The sequence below is a fragment of the Phaethon aethereus genome, assembly GCF_964289735.1.
Source record: "Phaethon aethereus genome assembly, chromosome: 6".
Lineage (NCBI taxonomy): Eukaryota > Metazoa > Chordata > Aves > Phaethontiformes > Phaethontidae > Phaethon > Phaethon aethereus.
This window is the reverse complement of record NC_138580.1, coordinates 21,297,775-21,316,306: the sequence shown is the minus strand read 5'-3', so window position 1 is coordinate 21,316,306 and position 18,532 is coordinate 21,297,775. Positions and strand designations below refer to the sequence as shown.

Below are 18,532 nucleotides of genomic sequence, written 5' to 3'. Positions count from 1 at the left end.
AGTTGGGGTTGTTCAGCCTGGAGAAGACAAGGCTCCAAGGAGACCTAGCAGCCTTCCAGTACCTGAAGGTGGCCTACAAGAAGACTGGAGAGGGACTTTTTACAAAGGCATATAGTGATAGGACAAGGGGTAATGGTTTTAAACTGAAAGATGGTAGATTTGGATTAGATATAAGGAAGAAATTCTTGACTGTGAGGATTGTGAGGCACTGGAACAGGTTTCCCAGGAAGTTGTGGATGCCACCTCCCTGGAAGTGTTCGAGACCGGGTTGGATGGGACTTTGAGCAACCTGGTCTAGTGGAAGGTGTCCCTGCCCATGTGAGGGGGGTTGGAACTAGATGATCTTTAAGATCCCTTCCAACCCAAACCATTCTATGGTAGAGTGTAAACAAAAGGTTCTGGGGTAAAATTTCACATGTGACTAAGACCTGTGTCCTAGGAAAAATTAAAAAACCCTGATGAGATTTAAGCATGATTCAGGTGTCTACATCTAAAATCATATTAAAAAAAAAAAACCCAAACATGTACCATATTATTGTAACCCCAGAAATGTCTAAAGTACCTTAGGTGGTTTGAGAAACTGTGATGTTAAAAGTCTGAGCATCTGGAAGTGCTTTGGTTTTGAGCATGTGTGTCTGTATTGCACTTGAAGCCTGAGCAAGATTGACAGATCGGGGATTCCTCAGACTATCTTGCTTTATGGGACTCTTCTATTATATCAGATTCAGCTCAAGTCTTTTAGGTTTTTTAGAGCATGTATAGAGGTTACATGATCTACTGTATTGCCGCTTTACTATTCCAAAGTATTTTTTCTAGGAATTCCAAAATAAATCTAACTCCTAGCCCAGAAAACTTCTGGGTTTAAATTTCAAGGTGATATTGCATAGTGAATTATGCGACTCGTTTTTAGTAAAAAATGTTCAATTGTCCTAATATGTTCATTCTTTCTATTCTTTTTCTCCAAGGCTTCAGCAAGACTGGGAGACCTAATTAAAGTACTGGAAAGATTAGAACCACGTAATTCGCAACTCTTCTGTAAAATGGCTTTAGCTTTCAGTAGAACAGTGAGTATGCTTTTTTCTTAAGCAGCATAAACTGTATATATCCTGGTTTTTGTTGTACTTTCTGGTGGACAGATGTTAAATGACTGCTAAAAAGTAGAAGATTGCAGACAATTGACATAGATTACCTTGTGTAGCCTTTGGTAACTGAATTTTTAAAGTTCTACATTCAATATGAATTACAATACTTAAACTATCTCTTTCAAAAAATGTTTTTGCTGCTTGCTTTTGAATGAGAAACAGATTTCCAATGAAAATACATGCAAATGTCCTCCAACCATATTCTTAATGTAAGAAAGTGACAAGGGTAATCACATAGGTTTGAAAATGAAGGTTTCTTTAATCTGTGTATTTATTAGAATCATTTTAAGGAAGCATTCAAAGCAACTATCATCTATTCCTTATTGTATGGTATTGTAGATTTATGTTTGAATCCAGCACACTTTAATGTCACAGTTTTCATAGAGTTACTACAGATTAAATTAGTCTTATGTGAGATGTCTCAACTACTACAGCAATATTCAGTGTGTTTTTCTGAGTGAATCTGAAAAATAAGAAAAACTTAAGGTTGAAAGATTATTCTTGCTGCTAGTGTGGCCGGAACCAACTCATCCTTCAGCATACACAAACCTTAGTTGAAAGAGCATCCGATTTGGCACCCGACAATGCAGAATTTGCTACTGAACTTGGCTACCAAATGATTTTACAAGGGAAAGTGAAAGATGCTTTAAAATGGTACAAGACTGCTATGTCACTTGATGAAACAAGTGTTTCTGCACTAACTGGTAAGGTCTTACAATTTCTTTTGGTTTTTACTGGTCTTAAGACATGGGAAATGCTTCTTTAATCAAGTTTTACTACTACTGCTAGTAGGAAAACCTAGAACGGTTAGAACAGGAGCATTGGGCAGTACTACCTGATTCATGTTATGCTATCTTCCTTGTAGCAACAGTTTCTCTTCACTGGATATGTCTTTTGATCTTCCTTTTGAAAAGCAAAACTTTTCTTTCAGAAAGTTAGAACTCTCAAAGTAATAGTAAGGACAGAGATGTGGCTGTATCTTTTTTAAAATTTTGTTTTATTGCTGTAGTGCTGAAGAACTAGAGAACCCGTAGGCACTACAGAAGTAAAAAATTCAAGGGCTGATAGAACAAGCTGTCCATGGCTACACACATGTCCAAATTAGATTGAAAAACATAATCAAGTCAAAATATCTGATACTTCTGATGCACATAGTATGTTCATTGGAAAAAAAAAAAAAAAGATAAAGTCTAATTTCTGTCAAGAAAATGGAGAATAAATATGGTGCATCACAGATTCTCCACTACGTTTTTTCTCCTTGACTATGCCATTGCCTTTTAATCTGAAAATTCAAATAGCATGAAAAATTTAGAGGGTAGGAGTGTGTTTTGTGTATGGTTTGGGGTCTCTGTGTTTAGGTTTTTAATTTCATTTTGCTTCTTGTACTTGTTCTGAATTTAGAAGCCAAACTTTATGGTGCTTCTACTAGTCTAGAACCAGTTGAAGATTTACTATTTTAAACTTTATAATTTAAGAAATGAGATCTTTCCATGAAACTGCTTTATAGCATTGCATATATTAATGTATCAATCGCGCATCATCTACCCTAGGTATTCCTAAGAACATAAAATCTGCATTACCATAAGTCTCGATCTATTCTTCTCATATCACCACTTTATGAAGAGGTTGAGGAGAGAAAATGTTAATTCTGGAAAACAAAGCATGTGCTTGACTAAGCAGATGAATCTGCAATAAAATGATTATAAATATGTTACAGGAATTATCCGTTGTCAGCTAATACAAGGGCAATTAGAAGATGCAGAGCAGCAGTTGGAGTTTCTTAATGAAATTCAACAGTCCATTGGGAAATCTGGGGTAGGAGACATCTTCCTTCATTAAAATACTTTGAATACAGTCTGAATTGTGGTCTACTAGCTGCTTCATGTTCTATATTTCAGTCACTTCAGCAGACCATTCTTAATGGAGTACCATTAAATCTAAATTTCAGTTTTTTCTCCTATCAGTCTAAGTTAACGTGTTGCCTAACTTTGCAACACAAGGCTGTTTGCTTGCAGAGCAAAAACATCATTGCCTTCCTGCAGTGCTGTGTCTCTAAAGATAAGTTTAAAAGTCAAGAAGGGAGGGATATTAATTATTTTCAGGATTCTGCACTCAGAAAAATTTAGAGCTTCTTGTACAGATTAAAGGAATGCATTGTTGTAAGAATCATCAGTGTCAGTGAACATTCTAAATGTCTTACAGTATCGTTAAATATAAAGAAGAAATGGCTAACATTAATAATTATGTAGTATCGTATGAGTCACAGATGAACATATGTGGAATATGGAGAATGTTTGTTTTTTGTTTTTTTTTTCTCTGTAGGAATTATCTTTCTTGCGTGCAGTCCTAGCTATGAAAAAACATAAGAGACAAGAAGAAGTTCTTGCCTTACTGAATGATGTTCTGGATACTCACTTTTCATCTTTGCATGGTTTTCCTCTTGGTGTGGAGTATTTTGAAAAACTAAACCCTGATTTCTTGCTAGAAATCGTTAAGGAATATCTTAATTTTTGCCCAGCACAGGTAAGCAGCTGTAAATCACATCTGTCTGAAAATGGAAATTATTCTTAGATTTCATTTTGAGATCAGTTAATTATGAAGCAAAAAGTTTAGAACATTTTTCCTCTTAAAATGGTAATTTATTTGAAGGAAAAGTGTGCCTTAAGATATTACACCACTACTTAATCAAAATAAGTATGAAAATACATCTTTTGTGAAGTGAGCAAGTTGCAATAATGACACCTGAGGAAACCTGGGATATCTGTTTAGTGCAGTGTGTGTGTGTTTGTACTTTTTTAGTATCTCTTTTGATCAGGACACTAACAATACAGTGAATAGAGTGCTCTCAATCTGAAACTAGGATGTTCCTATTCTTGAAATATTTTTGTCATCTGAGGATATCTTCTGAATATACATATGTTCTTTCTTCGTTTCAGTTTCTTTTGTGTGTTGGTAAAAATCAGTGGAATACCACTTTTTTTTTTTATATTATTACTAATCCCAATGAAAAATCTCACTTACTTAGATGGCTGATTTTCTGTGACTGAATTTGCTTTGCTAGTTTTGGCAACAAAGGCCTGTAGAACTTAATAAATTGAATGGGCACCTGACATCTCTAAAGAAGAAAAAACACATTCAAAGTTTCTTTGATAAGTGTCCTCCTTAAATAGGTTATTCATCTGAAATAGCTGGGAGCTAACTTTTTTTACCTTGTCATTAGCAGATTTCTAGTCTAATTATAGAACCTTCCCATAAATATTTGTTTATATACAGTTTTAAAATCTAACAGGCAAGCAAGTAGTTTTTCATTGTTATGATCCGTCCCACCATCTGTAATGAAATGGTAATGTTAAAAGTCTAAAACATCAGTAGCAATGACAATTTCATTCCACAGGTGGACATAAATAAGAAGTGTCATTCTGTGACATAGTGTCTTCTCTGAAGATTTCCCTGGGATATATTCCAGAAGCACTTAATGGCGATGATGGTTTTTAATTTGGAGTGAAAACTCTCTTTCCTGAACTATTGTCCATAAAAAGATTTGTAAGAGAAAAGATAGGCTTTTCCTGAAGCTTCATTATCTCTTTACTGCAAAAAGGAGTTTGTGGTGCTAGAAAGTGAGGAGTTCAGCCAGGTGGTGGAGGCTTCCAGTTTGATAGTAGAGGATTGCTGCTTCCCCAGGGCATGGGTCCTGTGCAAATGTTAGCTGGGAACAGGAGGATCTTTAGGTTGCCATTTCCTTTTGTATATATAGCAGTTAGCAACTGGCTAAAGTAATAAGGAAAATGAACAACATTTTTGATAATGAGCACTAAAATGTGGTAAATTGTACTAGCACTTTACATGAAAGTAGCTGTTTCTCAGGTGGTATTTTCAGTTTGTTGCTAGCAATATGGATATATTCTATGGCATGGAATGAAGTTAGGAGGGACAGGACCAAACCTTTTCTTCTCATCCTTCTGGTCATTCATTCCAACTTCAGCTCTCTTGAAATTTAGTTCGTGTTACCACTGTGTTGGATGAGTTGGCATGGTAATGTTGCCAAACGTATATGGACTGACTCTTCAGCTTATGTCAAGTCTGAAGTGTTTTACCATCCTTGAAGTCCATGAGGCTGCCTTGTGTTCCTACTGACATCAGGAAGTTGCCTCCTTAAGTTTAAAACATTTTTAAATTTTTCTTCACAATGACAGCTTTTAGCTTTTTGGGCTGAAGACGATAACAATGCTTTGCTATTGCTCATTTGAATTTAAGGTGAAACTCAGACTTAAAATGAAATCCAAGTCCAAAACTTGTCAACTGATTTGTTGGGGTTTTTTGTTTGTTTTTTCACTCCTAGCCTGCAAGTCCTGGACAGTCTCCTTCACCACTTCTTAAGCACTGTGCTTCTGTTCTTGAAACTGTGGTAAAAACTGTGCCTGGTCTTCAACAAGCTGTCTTTTTAATTGCAAAAGTGAAATACTTGTCAGGTAGTAGTTATATGAATGGTTAGCTATCCACCTCTTTTGTTTCTTTAATATAAAAAATAAATTTCATGCTTTTAAATCATAATGAATATTTTTCTTTCAATGCAGAACACTGTTACAGTTAAGCGAAGAACTTTTGCACTGCCTTTTTTGTGATTTGTATGAGCATATCTTAATTGTACAGACACATAAATATGGTATTTTTTTAATCTTTTGCTTATTGAATGATTTACAGAGGGAGCAATGGGAAAATATCTTACCTTTTGACCTGGTTTTGATTTCATTTCATAGACACCTAATACTTTGTATTTGATTTTGTTCACTAAATGCTCATATTTATTTAAAAAAACCCAAATTATAAAATTAGTGAATAATTAATAAATATTCTGTATTTAATCCCTGTATTTCATATCAACTACTTTTTCACTTTCCCGTTTTTAACTTCCTAGGGGATATTGAAGCAGCCTATAGTAATCTACATTACTGTCTTGAAAGGAATCCTTCTTACGCAGATGCACACTTACTGATGGCCCAGGTGCATTTGGCTCAAAACAATACTAAACTGTGTTCTCAATCCTTGGAACTTTGTCTGAGCTACAATTTTGAGGTGAGTTTGATGAAAGAATGAAATCATTTTAATCAATCAATCATCTAAAGTTGTATGTTTTTATAGGTAGTAATTTTTAAACTGAACTTCTTATGTCTCTTCCACTACAAGTTTAATATCTAAATGTTTATATGATCGTGGTATGTGAATATTTATCAAACAAATGACCATAAGGACAAAACTAATACCTTATTACAACATACTGAAATTATTTCGAAATACAAAAGAAATTGTCAAATTTTTATCAAATCCTTACCATAAATATTAAATACATGTTATAAAAACAGAATTTGGAATTCCAGACTAACCTTGCAGCAGTCTTTAAAAGCCACCATAGGAGGACTTGGAGAGTGATCCAGTGTTGTTGCTGGACTTTTTGCACAGATGTACAATTGCTCATGAAGATATGCACAGAGGCATGAGGGGATCAGAAGGGGTCTGTAGTTACCTCTTGACAATTCATGCTGCTTTAAGCACTCTAAGTGTTAAGAGAGTAGCTGTATGCTGTGTTCTTTTCCATTAAGTCACATCTTTGTCCACCTTTTCTGTCCCCTTAATTTGGTCAATTAAGCACTGTGTTAGAAAACTTTCACTGTTTGTAGTGGTCCTCACCGGTTTTATTTCTTGGGGCTAATATATTGCAGTGTGGGATTTTTGATTTGTTGACATCAGTGGAACTTTGATTAACACTGAATTGGGAATGCTCTACACAGCACTCATTAGGTCTGAGTTGTGCTAAATTCTTGACAGAGCTTAGCTGAAAAATGACAAGCTACCTTTTCCTTGCAAGCACGCTCCCATCTTGGTTCCTTTCTCGAAGTGAGATGCAAGAAAGCTGAAGTCTAGCTACGTAGTTAGGAGACAGGGAGGTGCTTGCAACTTTGTACACAGTTACATTTCCCTTATCAACAGTTCCTTTTCACGTGAAGTATGTTTTAAGAAGTAGGAGAAATGTCAGGCAGGACTTGTGCAGAATAATGATTGTATGCTGCTTAATTAATAGCCTAATGATGTGTGCATACAGCAGGATGGGAGACACTTGAAATCCCTTAAAATGCAGTCTGCTGTAGTGAATGTTTTTCTATCCCAAAGTCCCATTTAAAATAATAGTTTTTCTTTTTTAATTAAAAACTTATTTAATTACTGATTTGCATCCTCTGAAAATTCTGATATTTTCATAAATAAATTACTGAAATCAAAATTGGATATATTTGGAGGAAAGAAGGAACTGAGGACAATATTTTTAAAAAATCATCTTTCGGGGTGTTGAATACCATGCATAAAGTAAATTTGGAAGCTCCTTATCTCTTTGTTTTGTTTTTTTTTTAGGTGAGAGAACATCCTGTTTATCACTTAATTAAAGCCCAAGCCCAGAAGAAGATGGGAGAGTTATCAGAAGCTATTAAAACCTTACAGATGGCAAAGAATTTGCCTGGAATGAGAAAACCTATAGCTTCCTCAAAAACTAAAGGAAAAAAAATTGAAATTGATGGAAGTGATCGTGTGTCTGTCTTCCTAGAGTTGGTAGAAGCTCATCATTTGAATGGAGAACCGGTAAGATGGCAAAGTTGTTAAGATGTAATATATGCCTGAAATATATCCCAGTAACAGAAGTGTCTGTCCTCATTAGCTGGTAATATAAAACCCATCAGCTCTTTTACCAAGAGGGTTTGCTTGGTAAAATTTCCCAGATGTTAATATCTGACTTGACAGTTTGTACCTTAAATTCTACAGAGGAAAGAAAAAACTACTTGCAGGTGCTCAATTTTGAGTCTACAAAACCTCTTTTAATATTGAGGAGATACTGTTCATGTTCTTTAGCTGGCATGTACATTCCTGTTTTGTTGTCAGAATGCTATTACAAATATTTTTGGATCGTGTTCTTATCTTTGTGTAGCAGCATCCTTACTATCAGCTATATCTTAATAGAGAGTAATACAGAGTAATACTTATTACACTACATATGTATAGTATAAGAGAAGCCATACAATTGTGTAGTGGGAAGCGACCTCTGGAGGTCATCCTACTCAAAGCAAGATCTGTTAGAGCAAGGTGACATTGTCCTGTTGAATTTGAGTATCTCCTTGTATATAAGCAATGCAAGTGTTATTTTCTCTACTGAAACTTTTTCTGGTAGTTCATATCACATAAATTTTATTCAAAAATCAAGAGGGGGGGAAAAACCCCCCATTTTAAATATTTTAGCAAAATAAATGAATACTACGGTTCAGGGGTTTTGTGGGTTTCTTGGTAGGTTTCTATAATGCTTCAAGACATTAATTTACTTATGATGTCTTTATTTTTGACTGTTCAACAACAGGAAATACACTAATTCTATTGATTTTATTATTTGCAGCATGAAGCTGCTATAATACTGCAAGAGGCCATTAATGAATTCTCCGGATCTCCTGAGGAACTAAGAGTTGTGATTGCAAATGCAGATCTGGCAATTGCTCAAGGAGATGTTGAACAAGCCTTGACTATGCTCCGAAATATTACATCTGAACAGCCTTACTTTGTACAAGCTAAAGAAAAAATGGCAGATATTTATCTTCAGTACAGGAAAGATAAGAAGTTATATGCTGCCTGCTATAGGTAAGTTTGTGGTGTGTGTATGTATTTTCCTAGATGTTTAATGGTAGCATGGTGAGCTCATTTTTTCCCTTTCTACAGCAATAAGCCAGAAATATTTAGTGACATAATGAATTTGAGGAAGTGTTGTAACATTTAAAACAGTAATTGGAAGTCCTATTTTGGAAAGGTTTCTCAGATTTTTCTGTTTTGTTTTCAGGAAAAAAACCTAAAATCTGCAGAGGGTAGAATTGTGCCCTGTTTGTTGTTGTTTAGCTACCAGTATTGACATGCTAAATATTGAGCAAAGTTCTGTATTCTGTTTCCAGAGACCTAGTAGAAAAACTGCCAAGTGCTCATACTTTTCTTCTTCTTGGTGATGCATACATGAATATTCAAGAGGTAAGTGCTTTGCTAGAGAGGAATAGAATGATTGAGTCATTTGTTGACTTTGGCAAGTTGGGACAATGTAGCATGCTGACTGTTATTGATTGGTAGTTGGCAAACAGAAACTGCTTTAGGATGTAGAAAATCATAATTACTGGCTGCAAATGTAAGTGTTCTGAGTTCAAAGAAAAAGCTGTTGAAAATGCATTTCTTCTAATAACTGACTGGGTGAAAGTCAAGGAGCGAATTTTATCTAGAAGAATACTAACCCGTGACTAACAAAAATCTAAAGTGAGAGCTAACAAATTCAGAAAGAAGTTGGCAATGTTTAGAAGAGCTCTGAAGCTTATAATAATTCTCGGTAACTTAGTTCTCATATTGAAAATTTTATTTAAAATTTTTAGATTACTGAATTCCTATACATTTTTTACACCCTTTGCTTTCTTGATGAACTGGAAATGTTATTCAGTATTTGTAGAAGACAATGTAGTCAAGTGGACATGAATTTGAAGGATACACATTTAAATTCATGTTTTGAAAGAATAGTTTGGGTTAGGACATACAACTAATAGTTCAGATTACTAGTTTGAGGATCTATAGGTGATTAATGGTTGTTTACTTATTAATATTTGTGTGTAATTTTCTCCTTAGTGAAGAATTATAAAGCAAAAGGGAATTTGATTAGATCTTCTATAACATGGCTAGAGGAGAGAAATGGATGATTGTCCAACACAGTAATAAGTTTACATAAGTTTGTTGACTAGTGACAATAGTAGTAGAGAAATTTCAGTAGATAAAGAGTTAGGTTAATTCATACTCACTTGTTTGTAAAGTTCTTTCCATATTCTGTTTTAGTATGGAAATGTAAATTTATGTGGGCTTTCCACTTACTGCAATTTCGTAGTGACCATTCTATGTTGTGTGGACCATTCTATGGTCCATTGCGTGTCCAAAGAAGGGCGGTGAAGCTGGTGAGGGGTCTGGAGCACAAGTCTTATGAGGAGCGGCTGAGGGCACTGGGGTTGTTTAGTCTGGTGAAGAGGAGGCTGAGGGGAGACCTTATCGCTCTCTGCAACTGCCTGAAGGGGGTTGTGGCGAGGAGGGTGTTGGCCTCTTCTCCCAAGTAATTAGTGATAGGATGAGAGGAAATGGCCTCAAGTTGCACCAGGGGAGGTTTAGATTGGGCATTAGGAAAAATTTCTTCACTGAGAGGGTGGTCAAGCATTGGAACAGGCTGCCCAGGGAGGTGGTGGAGTCGCCATCTCTGGAAGTGTTCAAAAAACGTGTGGATGTGGTGCTTCGGGACATGGTTTAGGGAACATGGTGGCACTGGATTAATGGTTGGACTTGATGATCTTGAAGGTCCTTTCCAACCTTGGTGATTCTGTGATTCTTCTCTCAGAAATATTGTAGCTTATGAACCAGTAGTACTTGGTAAGTTGTTCATGGAGGTGTTACCAGATTTTGTTTTCTTCATACACTTTTTATCTTGATCCTTGACTTCTGTGTTTTTATCTTTTACGGTTGAAGCCTGATGAAGCCATAGAAGTCTACGAGCAGGCCTTGAAGAAAAATCCAAAAGATCCAGCTTTAGCAAGTAAAATTGGAAAAGCACTAATCAAAACGCATAACTATGTGAAGGTATTCTATAAATACTGTATTGGGCTAATTAAGTTTTGTGTCCATTATTGTCAACATGTGGGCTTTGCCTGATTCTGTTTTCAGGTAGGGCAGAAGTATTTCACTTTAAAAAGTCTGTTTAGTGCTTTATCTTGAAAGTAAGTTTGTAGATCCCCTTCAAAATATCTGGTTAGTCAGCTATATGGCCCTTGCACAGGACAGGGAAGGGAAGAAAGTATTTTGGGACAGCCTGAGATGGAAGCAAGCAGGGCTGTAATGCTGGGGAAATGGTGTGATTGTACCCTTAGTGCTTACATAGAGCAATCTTGAACTTGGGTCTTTTATTTTGTTTGCATCTAACTGAGCCTTTTAATACAATGCTCTTAAATAGTCTGCATATTGCCAAAAAGACTTTACTCTTTTGTGCTTTTGTCTTCTGCATATATGCTGTGAAAGAAGCCTAGAGTTTCTCATTTCTTTTTTGGGGGAAGCCAACATCTTCCTAAGCTGGCATGTACATTCTGTACAAGTGGCTTTGACATGGATTGGTAGACAAGTTTAAATTGCAGAGGAATCAGTGCCAACTTCCTAACTTTTGGTATCTGCTCTTTTTTCCTAGTAACTTGTATTGAACTAACAAACAGTAAATGGGTACAGAAAGTACCTGGGAGACCAAGTAAGAGAAATGGCTCTGTGCTTTGTTTCAGCAGCACCTCTTCCATAAGTGCTTAGCACAGTCTTCCTCTGTACTTATGGAAGTTATTTCAAATAATGGTGTCTCTATCTGTTTTGGACCTGGAGGAAGTTAGGAGGAGAGCCATGAAGATCATCATGGGGCTGGAGCACCTCCCCAGTGAGGTCAGGCTGAGAGAGTTGGGGTGGTTTAGCCTAGAGAAGAAAAGGCTTTGGGGATACCTTATAGCAGCCTGCCAGTACTTAAAGGGGACCTATAGGAAAGATTAGGGTGGATTCCTTATCAGGGAGTGTAGTGATAGGATGAGGGCTAATGGTTTTAAACTGAAAGAGGGTAAATTTAAATTAGATATAGGAAGAAATTCTTTACTGTGAAGGTGGTGAGATACTGGAACAGGCTTCCTAGAGAAGTTGTGGATTCCCCCTCCCTGTTCAAGGCCAGGTTAGATGAGGCTTTGAGCAACCTGGTCTAGTGGAAGGTGTCCCTGCCCATGTGAGCGCGGTTAGAACTAGACGATCGTTAAGGTTCCTTCCAACCCAAACCATTCTATGATTCTATGAAATCGTATTTTCTGCCTCGGATTCGGGACAGGACTATTAGCTCCCATCATCACTTCTTGTCAGGCTTAATACCAATTGAAGGGTTCCAGCCCAAGTTTGTGTATTACCAGCTTAGATAAGCTCTGCACACACTCTTTTAAGCCATGTGCTAGTATCCTATCATCTTACCGGTTTAAAGTTGTATGTTTATTACCATTGTGCCAGGAGGTTGCCTAAGAGGAACATGGTGTTAGCTCCACGGAGTAAACCCAAAGGTTCTCCATCTTCTAGGAATGTCTAATAGATACCCCCCAGGAAGGTGATTAATGACCAAGCAAGTTACCAGGCAGTGACTGGGGAGTTTTGTTGCATAGAAAACCCACTATAGATATCTTTATTTCACATTCAGTGTGATAAGACTTGGTGTGTTGTTCTAGGGAATATACAGTTTTTTATACTTGTGACGTATGAGCTGTTTCTTGCATATGTGCAATGTGATTAGTCAACTCCACTTTCACTGTCTTCAGGTTGGATAGAAGGACACCTTTCACTTTGAAGCACCGAACAGCCTTTTTATCCTGAAACTAAGTTTATAGATCCCCTCCAAAATATTTGGCCAAAGACAGTTACATGTTGGTGAATTGTAGTTCCGGTTAGTTGTAGTTTACATGTTTTTGGGTCTGCACTCAAAACCGTGTTTAACTACTTGTCCGTTGACTCAGTCTTGGTACATCTCCTAGCCTTAACATTGGCTAGGAGATTAGTAATAGAGGCTTTAACTTCTTATTGTAGGAAAAACAGAAGAAAATGTTTGGGGAAACTTGCAGGAGCAAATGATTTTATTTGGGCAACCTCGAACTACTGGAGGGTGTGTCCAAATTGTATTTTCTGTTTGCAGTGTTAGAATTTTCACTGGTTTCTGTTTAGCTCACTATTACAAGCAGCTTAGTGTATGATTTCTGTCTTGCTCCATGATACTTCAGATCTTTGTTGTGTGTGTGTAACAACCTAATGTGCTGTGAGGGTTCCTAGAGTTGCTATAGGAAAACTTTAATCTATATGTTAATAAATATAAATCTATATGTTAATATATATCTAAATGCCAAATATAAATCTATATGTTAATAAAATATCACCATATAATCTATACGGTGATGGGTGTTTTATGGACTTTAATTTTTTATTTTGAGGCTTCAGCTATATTTTCCTTAGGATGCTTAAGCCTAAATAGTTAACCTGCTTGATATGTGCATTGTTATGCAGGTTTAAACATGTACTATTTTAAAACAATAAAAGTTAATAAAAATATTTCAAATTAATTTTGGAAAGGTAATTTTTAAACATAATTACAGTTCTCATTTTTCCCTTTACTTAGGGAAGTAACATCCTATTTCAAGACTATTTAAGTTAAGGTTTTAAGTTGGTTTAAATTTATTTTGAAGTGTTTTGGGTTTTTTTAATAAAAAAACCTGATGGAGTAATATTTTATTGATACAGAATATGGCTTTTTTTCTTGAGTAAATATTTGACTTTTTAAATTAATATGATCATCAATTTTTATGTTTAAAAAAGCAAAGAGAGAAGACTTCTTTCTATTAGATTATGCTTAGTTGGTATTTTTAAAATTTTAATTACTACTTTTATCTTCATGTTTTGCAGGTAGACTTGGAGAAAATATTTGTCTTTTGTATACAGTAAAACAGAACATTACATCTCCAGTCTGACTGGAATTACACAGCTTCAGCAGCTAATGAAAATGTAGTTTAGTTGGCAGTGACCCTGTCAAAGATAAAACATGATAATGTGGTTAGGGCATATAAATGTGTGTTTATCAAAATACGGGCTGTAATTATTCTGTTTATCTTTAATTTGGCATTACATTTTTGGAAGCCTGAACTTGCAACTAAATAACATCTTTTTCAATACAGTTTTTATTAGAAATTACTTGGTTACAAAGAGAAGTGAAGAAAGCAGGGAAAACTCTAAGCAGCATGTCATTAAATACCTAAGTAGCAAGGTGGTTGTCTTTAAGATTTGTCTTCAAATAATACTCAGGTTTTTGTTTCTTCTTTTCAGGCAATCAGTTACTATGAGGCTGCATTGAGAAGTGGTCATCAGAATTTCCTTTGCTATGATTTGGCTGAGCTTTTAATGAAACTGAAGCAGTATGAAAAGGCAGAAAAAGTACTTCAGCAAGCTTTAGATCATGAGCCTGGTAGGAATGTTATTAATTTACAGGAAAACATGTAATTTCTACTGTTGTTTGTGCTTTCTGCATGATTCTAAGGAATAAACAAGTTTTGTATAAACTTTTTAAACTGTGAAACACAGGAAACTATTAAGTGATAAATGAGAAATGCACTCTAAAATAAACTTCACTTATATTTAAAGATGCTTTTGCCAGGACTTTTAAACTTGGAACATCTGTGATAGGTGAAGTCAGTAAATACAATAGCAGAGCTCCACACATGTAAGATTCTTTCTCTTCTAGTGCTAACAAATGTTCTGATTCTGAGTTGATGAAGGTATAGATGAGTCATTCCTGCTGTAAGGGAATGATTGTTTAGGTGGTAAATGCTACCTAGTGTCTTTCATAGCAAAGAGGTTGAACTGGTTGAAGATGTCTCCTAGGACCTCTTTTACATGTTAGGAATGTGCACTTACAAAGTTAAAACTTTTGGATTTTTTCCTTGCTTTTGTTAAAAGGCAATAAAGACGTTTTAAGGTGTTTAGTGTGAGCTATTGAGCTATACCCTTAATTAAGGAAACTTTTTTTTTGCAGTGGTTTAATTATATTCATTAACTTTTGTGGCTATCTGAATACAGAAACAGTATTTTCAGGTCTTATTACTAGTCCCTTCTGTAAGTTTTTCTTATGTCACTGTTTTACTGGTCTTTCATACTGTGCAGGCGAGTGTTGGTTTTCTGTCTTTTTTTACTTCTTACTGAAAAAATATTCTGATTTAACATCATATTCCTGTCTTAGTTAAGCCTTTGAGGATCTGGTTAATTTAATAATCATGCTCAAGACAGATCTTTGACTGTGGAATGATAAATTAGCAGTAAATACAGTTTGCCCCATGTACTTTAAAATCTTCTCTTCCATCTCACAATGAAGCAATAAGTACATAAGCCAATATCCTATTGTATGTCTATGATATACACGTATTCTATACGTGAAAAAGAAGTACATCTCATTGTCTGGGAAAATTATTGAACGGTTTAATATCTCTTCTAGAAATGCTAAAATATCCTTTGATTGTGAAGGAAGAATGAAATATATGAAATGTACTGTAGAGAATGATCTTACATGGTTGGCTACATGGCCTAATTTCTGATTTAGAATAGCATGACACAATTGCAGCACTTTGAAGACATTTTGCTAATAAGAGCATATCTCAATATACTTACTTTTAAAAGATATTAATAAAGATAAAACATGGATTTTGGTGGCTTTTGTGTTTTAATGTAGAACTGTGCTCAAGATACCACTTTGTCAATAGATTAAAATGAATACAAGCCAGGGAAAACTTGTTCTTCAAATATTATTTTATGCATATATACTTCAACCATCATTCAAAAGTAGCTGGCTGCTTTTTGAGTAGATAATGATATATTTAGTTAAAATAACTGTTTGTATTCATATCTGTTCCAGACTCTAGCAAAAGAAAGGTAGTCTGACTAGAAATTTCATCAAACAGTCTTATGCTTTTTGGGTGTACAGTAGCACTCAATTTGGACATTTTTCATTGACTTAATAAGGAGGATTTAGGTAAGAAGTATCAGGAGTGGCTTTATTTCCTGTCCACTTAAATCAAAAGCTTTTCTCTCATATTTCTGAGAATGCAAATACACTAGACAGTCAATTATTTTGTCTTCCTTTGACATCTTTCAATGTCTTTGGCTTTAAATCTCACTCTGTTTGTAGGTTGTAGTGTTTACTCTGCACACTAACACCGCACTGAGTCAAATCACAATTCTAAGTACATAAGATCGAGCGGTGAACTTTTCACTTAAGCTCTTTCCTGGAGTATATAGAGAGCTTCATCTTTCTTTGACTTCACCAGGATCAGTTCTTACAAGAATCATGTTTGTTTAATGTAATTCTTACAGTTAATGAATTGTCTTCTCTGATGGAAGATGGACGTTACCAGGTGCTTCTGGCAAAAATTTACAGCAAAATGGAGAAGATTGATGAAGCTATTGTTTCATTACAACAGGTAAAGGGGAAAACAAAAAACCCTATGAAAGTTTGCAATGGCCTCACTTTGATCCCTGGTTTCACTTTTGTCCCAGGTTCTAACCATAATATATTTGTCAATGAGGAAAATGCATATATGGTAGGGATAAAGCACCAGTGACTGGTGCAAAATGTAAAGAACACAAGTGCTAGAAAGTCTAAGCTTTTTATGAGCAGTATTATCTGAATTTTAGATCAGAATGCAGGTTTTTACTGGAAGCCTGCATTTGTACTACGCCTTCATTTGTGTGTGGAGCATAGTTTTAGCAGAGCATTTGAAAATAGAGTTGGCTATGGGGACAGCTAGGTTACATATCTTTAGGTCAGCATTGAACACCACTCATAGAGCAATTTGGAACAGCTTTCAATGGCTACCTGCTGTTTTATTGTACTGCTGTTTATTTTAAACAGCAATAGTAAGAGCTGTTCGTTCTGGAGTTGAATATTATCACTTAGGCTGAGGCTTGAAAGAATAAAGTTGTAAGCTAGAGATAATTTAATCCACTTAGACACTTTCTCAACACAAAGGTTGAGCAAGCTATTAGGTTAGTATATTCTCCTCCATTATACCTTCACTCTGTTACAGAAACAGTAAGTTTTGGTAGCATCTTCTGACCAGCAAGAAAAGCGAATTATGTAGATTAGTTAGAAAGATAATTGTATATAAGAGTTAAGATCCTATTGATATTGCTATTTAAACTGTCTTAAATTCTTACTACTTCTTTTCCTTCTAATGGACTTTTTCTCAAAGTCGACTTTTTCTCCATTCTCCTTTAGTAAATTTCCCCCAAAGCAGTCTACTTCTTCTCTTATTCTTTTCTTTACTTTTTTAGTTCTTTCAGGTTTCACTATATCACACTTCAAAAAATTTGTGTTTGTCTCCCCTTTTTTCTTTTGTTGTTTTTGTTACTGTCCTCAAAACTGTCCTTCCTTGTACCTGTTCTCTTTAAAAACTTTTCCTTCTCCTTTTGCTGCCACATTCATTTACAGAAAACCAACTGTATTTTGATTATTTCAGCAGGACTAACTGCTTGGTCATGTTATTGCCTCTTTTTAAACAGGTTTCTTCCCTTTGTTTTCAGAGTGATGATAGAAATTCCCCCAGATTTTACTTTGTTTTAATTCTTCTTCCCTGTTTGGCAGAATGGTAGGGGGGTGAGAGGAAGCGGAATAATATTAGGGCTTCCTTCTCTTCAACTTGTGATCTTTTAAATGAGAGAAGCACCTCTTCTGAAATTTTATTTCAATGTGAAGATAGTTACAAAACTGCTTGAGCCAAAAGAGGGAATCTCTTGTGTGTTAATTGGCTAGAATTCCAGTTGAAATCAAAGAAAACTGATAAGGCATAATTAGAATTGGGCATAGCTGTTTCCTTATTGGCTCTCTTTTGGGTCATCTGCTGTTAACAAAGAGCTCTACCTGCCTGCTTCTGCTAGACTGTTCTTAGTCACTCCCTAAATGAAAATAAAATTTGAAGAGTTTTTTGCCTTTTTTTTCCCCTAAGTTTTCTGTGCTTAATAAAGTAGTACATACATCTTCTGGGTTTTGGCCTTTGAGGTCTTGTTTATACACTTTATCAAAAGCTTAATTTTAAGAAAAAAGGAAAAGGCATGTAAGACTTCTATTGAATATTTTTGATATAGGAAGGTAGGTTGGAAACTAAGGAAGTTCTTAACAGGAACCCATGGAGATGATGATAAATTTTTTTCTAAGCAGAACTTGCTTATGTGTACAAGCATTGCTTTCTTCTCTTTAATAATGAGGCTTTGTTCAGTGATGTCCTTACACCAGCATTTTTTGTGATTACAACTCTGCTAGTAGTTACAAATTTGAAACCAACTGAATTGGGGAAGAGATTAGTTATAAACAATGCAAGGCATAGAAATATGTGGGAAATTTAGACCAATAAAAACGTGTCAAATTCGACTAATGAATGCATTTGACCTAAGCATTCCTTAGATGGAGTATTAAATAAGCTTGTTCATACCACCCTTTTCTTCAAGTACACAAGGGGTAAAGCAAAAAGCTGGGGAGACATCCAGTTTAATATCCTGTTCCTTATGTTTCACAAAATACTGTATGTATGATTATCTCAGAATTATGTTCTATAAAGTGTATATTAACGTTATTGGATTGGCATGCAGTTGTCATAAGGAGTGTTTTAGAAAGTGTATTGGGATTCCATCTTCTGTAAAGTGTTGAACAGTAGGTTGCTTTTCAGCATGTTTTTAATGTGAATTTTGGGGAAGCAAGTCGGTTTGAGACA

At 35.4% G+C, this 18,532-nt stretch overlaps 1 protein-coding gene across 1 annotated transcript in view; it reads left to right on the top strand.

Annotated features, from left to right (window-relative positions):
* TTC21B (tetratricopeptide repeat domain 21B) overlaps positions 1-18,532 on the top strand; it is a 46,150-nt gene that overhangs the window by 10,230 nt on the left and 17,388 nt on the right. The window contains exons 8-19 of the mRNA XM_082001275.1: positions 966-1,064; positions 1,654-1,846; positions 2,860-2,957; positions 3,465-3,665; positions 5,482-5,611; positions 6,058-6,215; positions 7,545-7,769; positions 8,572-8,810; positions 9,116-9,188; positions 10,704-10,814; positions 14,103-14,241; positions 16,140-16,246. Of these exons, the coding sequence (XP_081857401.1) occupies positions 966-1,064; positions 1,654-1,846; positions 2,860-2,957; positions 3,465-3,665; positions 5,482-5,611; positions 6,058-6,215; positions 7,545-7,769; positions 8,572-8,810; positions 9,116-9,188; positions 10,704-10,814; positions 14,103-14,241; positions 16,140-16,246 (1,773 nt within the window). The remainder of the gene's footprint in view (positions 1-965; positions 1,065-1,653; positions 1,847-2,859; positions 2,958-3,464; positions 3,666-5,481; positions 5,612-6,057; positions 6,216-7,544; positions 7,770-8,571; positions 8,811-9,115; positions 9,189-10,703; positions 10,815-14,102; positions 14,242-16,139; positions 16,247-18,532) is intronic.